General features: G+C 37.1%; 1 protein-coding gene across 1 annotated transcript; it reads left to right on the plus strand.

Annotated features, from left to right (window-relative positions):
• Positions 1-3,576: 3,576 nt before the first annotated feature.
• LOC117103103 lies at positions 3,577-4,014 on the plus strand (the record flags this gene model as incomplete). The annotated part of the gene is made up of 2 exons (XM_033243597.1): positions 3,577-3,674; positions 3,912-4,014. Coding segments are annotated over 2 exons (201 nt in total), but the record flags the coding sequence as incomplete, so codon positions are not given.
• Between the last annotated feature and the right edge of the window lie 43 nt (positions 4,015-4,057).

The raw sequence follows: 4,057 nt of genomic DNA on the forward strand, positions 1-4,057 counted from the left end.
AAATGAGAGTGATGAGTAACTATTTAGCCAAGTTGTTGTTACATTTCATATCCACAGTATATGTAAAAGTGACCAAAAGCATAAATTTATTTCCCCTACCCCCATCTTAAATAGTTTAAATTAGGGTATTTTAGGTCAAAATTTCAAAGTGCTGTAAAAAAAATTGCCCAAGCCCTAGGCATGGGGATTTTTTTTCTGAGACACTATAGGGTATGTGGATTCAGAAAAACTAAAAATTAATTTTCCTTTACTTTTTTCCCGCTAATGTTCATTTCAGCAGTTTTACAACCAGACTATTATGGTAGGATCAAATGGTATTGCTAAATCCTCAAAACCTCCATAAAACACACTGTAGAAAACCAAACAATTCAATTGTTATTGACTCACTTGGTATATCAAAAAGAAAATTAAATATTTATAAGAACCTATTTTTGGTTAAAATGTTGATTTTTTTGGTGAAAACATACTTGCAAATACACCACAATCCTCCAAACACACTGCGAACCCCATCCAAACCCTTTAATTACGATTGTAGAACTCTCTTTTTCTAAAAAATAAAAAAATAATAATTTGATGTTCATATAAACTCATTGTTTGTGGGGTTTACCAATACCCGGATTGAATTTCTGGAAAATTGTGATTCCGCTTCTTTGAAATTGGCCACAAATAAATTATTTTAGTATATATAAATGCATGATTTATGTTGATTTATTGATTATGTTGTTGTTATTTTTTAACATTTAACTGGAAAAAAATAAAAAGTGTTATTTTTGCATATTCATTAAATAGGGAATTTCTGCAAAAAGTAAAATGTAAATGGCAATTTATTTGATGTTCGATTCCTTTTTTAAAAACTAAATTATTTCAGTTTAAAAAAATGCATATAATGATTTAAAAAAAACCAGTTTTAGTACAGAATTTTATTATTGGGGCCATTTTTACCTACCTGTCATTTGGGGCCATTTTTAACGGGGCCATTTTTACCGGGGCCATTTTTTCCGGGGCTATTTTTTCATGGGCCATTTTTTCCGGGGCAATTCTTACCGTACACCGTATATCATGCCTATGTAAATCATAACCAAAGAAATAAAGACGATGTGAGTACAATGATGACCCAGCCAATGACACGTCCCCAAAGTGGGTACAACTCGTCATTGTATTTTGGCATGCTCCAGTTCATACAATTATAAAGCAACACAAACTGAAATATAAATTGGATCATCGTATTCAAACCAATTTATCCATTCATCCACTCATTCATCCACTCACTCACTCATTCCAGTGGCGGATCGGGGGTGGGGGGAGTGGTGGTTCAAGGGGTTCGGACGAACCCCCCTCCGTGAAGAAACAGAGACGTATACAGGGGGGGGGGGGGGGAGCCGTGGGGGCCGCGGCTCCCCCCCCCCCCTTGACACAGTGTTAAAATTTTAAAGCTTTTTTTTGCTAGCCAATACAAATTCTTTCCAAGGATCACTCAAAATAAATACTTCTAATCTATGTAAATATTCATCAGCACACGTTATTATACATATGCCTACTATAATAACACATATATTATTAAAAATCTTAAATCCGTAAGTCCCAGGCCAGGTTTTTCAGATACAGAAATGTGATATTGTATGGTTCAGTTTGGTTTTTATCGTTTTGCAAGCTCTATAAAGTTTTATTTTAATACTACAGTACTAATAGTTAATAAAAATAATAATTATGATGATGACAATGATGATGACGACGATGGTGATAATAGATAATAATGTTAGTTATATTAAAAAGTGAAGAAAATTGTGCTAACGGCGAAAAAGTAGGCCTAAGTTGTGATTTGTTGATCACAATTATTATAATATAGTTAAAGCTTAGAAAGCTATAGTTAGGCCTAAGTTGTTTGGATATTAAGTAGATCCCTGATAAAAGAAATATGAAAAAATTGTTTGCGCTTCATTTTGACTATATAATGGTGATGTAATGACGATGAATTTTACTATATAGATGTGTCATTTTCGGCAATCTAGAGGTACTATTTCCTCAAATTTTCGCACCTCAGCCCCAAACATGGTGGGGCTGTGGTGGTTGTGAAATCACTTCTTTGAAGTATATAACGTACATAATTAAAAACAATGTTTAGAAGCTTTATTTTCTATGGTACATCACACATATTAAAGATCTCTATGGTTGCCGAAAATCCCTGATAAAAGATCATGAGAAATTTGTTGGCGCTTCATTTTGAGTATATGAATCAATGTCGTAGCCAGCTATTGGGACAGTTGGACTCAAAAAATGTCCCCCCACCTCACCTCCACCTTTCAAAACAGATTGTGCCCTTCTTTGTTATGACATTAAACTCCATTGAGTAGACACGTGACTCGAGTATGTCCTAGTGGCTGCTGATGATGCGGGAGTGAATAAACTTGTTTTTAGGATCTGGTTTTACATGCCCATTTTTCGTGATTATGACTACAGTATTTTGGATAAAGAATGTTTTGAGCAGTGGTGGATTCAATGTCCCCCCCCCCCCCAAATTTTTAATGAAATAAAATATGGCCCTCTATCCCAATCCAAATTTTAAGTCTGAGAGTGTAATTTTCGGTCATCTAGAGGTGCCCTAATCATACATTTTCTTACCTCACCCCCAACCATGGTGGGGCTGAGGTGGGTGGTTCCTTAATCTGTTAAAGTCCCTCCCCGGGCCACTTCCTTTGAATTCCTGCATCCACCACTGTTGAGTTTTATATTATTGTTATTCTTACTAATATTATTTATGATGCGTTTATTGCAATTTTCACTTTATCATCTCAGAACAGCCCCAAAAACTTTCAGATGCGCTACTTTCCAGGGGCTTCGCCCTTGGAACCCCATGGTGTCAAACGTACCTCGTCTAACGGCTACCCCCCTTTCAAAATCCTGGCTACGTCCCTGTGAAGAAACAACAAAATACTACTGGTCCTGGCTTACAAAAGCCATGCTAACCTACCAATTAGGCATCATGTAGCAGATCGGACAAATTAGGCTTAGCCCAACTAGCTTTCAATTAAATAATATTAAAATTTGGTTTGACGTCGTACTAATTTATATATGAAAGTGCGTTCTTCAGACCTATCGGTTCATCTCCTGGAAGAAAGACTACGTATCCAATTAGGCCTACTCTATATTGTTGGAATATAATAATATATTGCCTATGTCTTTTCCTATGTGTGTTTTCTCTCCCCCCCCCTCCCTCTCTCTGTGTATGCCTAAGAATGATATAAAAATTACCTGACCTTTTTTTTAAGAGAGGAAAAACCTCGAATTTTGAAGAAATAAAAGGTCAATAAAAGACACCTCAGGGAAAGCTCATTTCCGGCCATCTAGGAATCAAAATTTTCCCGGGGGAGGACCCGTGGACCCCCCTTTCATTTTCGGTTTTTTGGAACATTTTGAACCCCCTCTTTCAAATCCTGCATCCGCCCCTGCATCCACGCACTTATCTATCTATCCACTCACTCATTAACTCACTCATCCATCCATCCATCCACACACTTATCCATCCCCTCACTCATCCACTCTCTCAATCACTATACATTTATCCATCCATCCATCATTCATCCTTCCATCCATCGATCGATTGATCTATCCACTCACTCATCCAGTCACTCATTCATCCACTCACTCACTCATCCATTCACTAGCTTATTCAATCAGTCATCTACTCACTCATCTATCCATCCATCCACTCACTCATCCACTTACTCATCTATCCATCCATTCATCCACTCACTCACTCACTCACTCATTCATCCACTAACTCATCCATCCATTCACTAACTTATTCAATCACTCTACTACTCACTCATCTATTCATCCATCCACTCACTCATCCAGTCACTCATTCATCCACTAACTCATCCATCCATTCACTAACTTATTCAATCACTCATCTACTCACCCATCTATCCACCCATTCACTCACTCATCCACTTACTCATCTATCCATCCATCCATCCACTCACTCATCCACTGACTCATACATCCATTCACTAACTTATTCAATCACTCATCTACTCACTCATCTAATCATCCTAAC

Source organism: Anneissia japonica, unplaced genomic scaffold, assembly GCF_011630105.1.
Source record: "Anneissia japonica isolate Jap-2015-1 unplaced genomic scaffold, ASM1163010v1 scaffold288266_len82443_cov100, whole genome shotgun sequence".
Taxonomy (NCBI): domain Eukaryota; kingdom Metazoa; phylum Echinodermata; class Crinoidea; order Comatulida; family Comatulidae; genus Anneissia; species Anneissia japonica.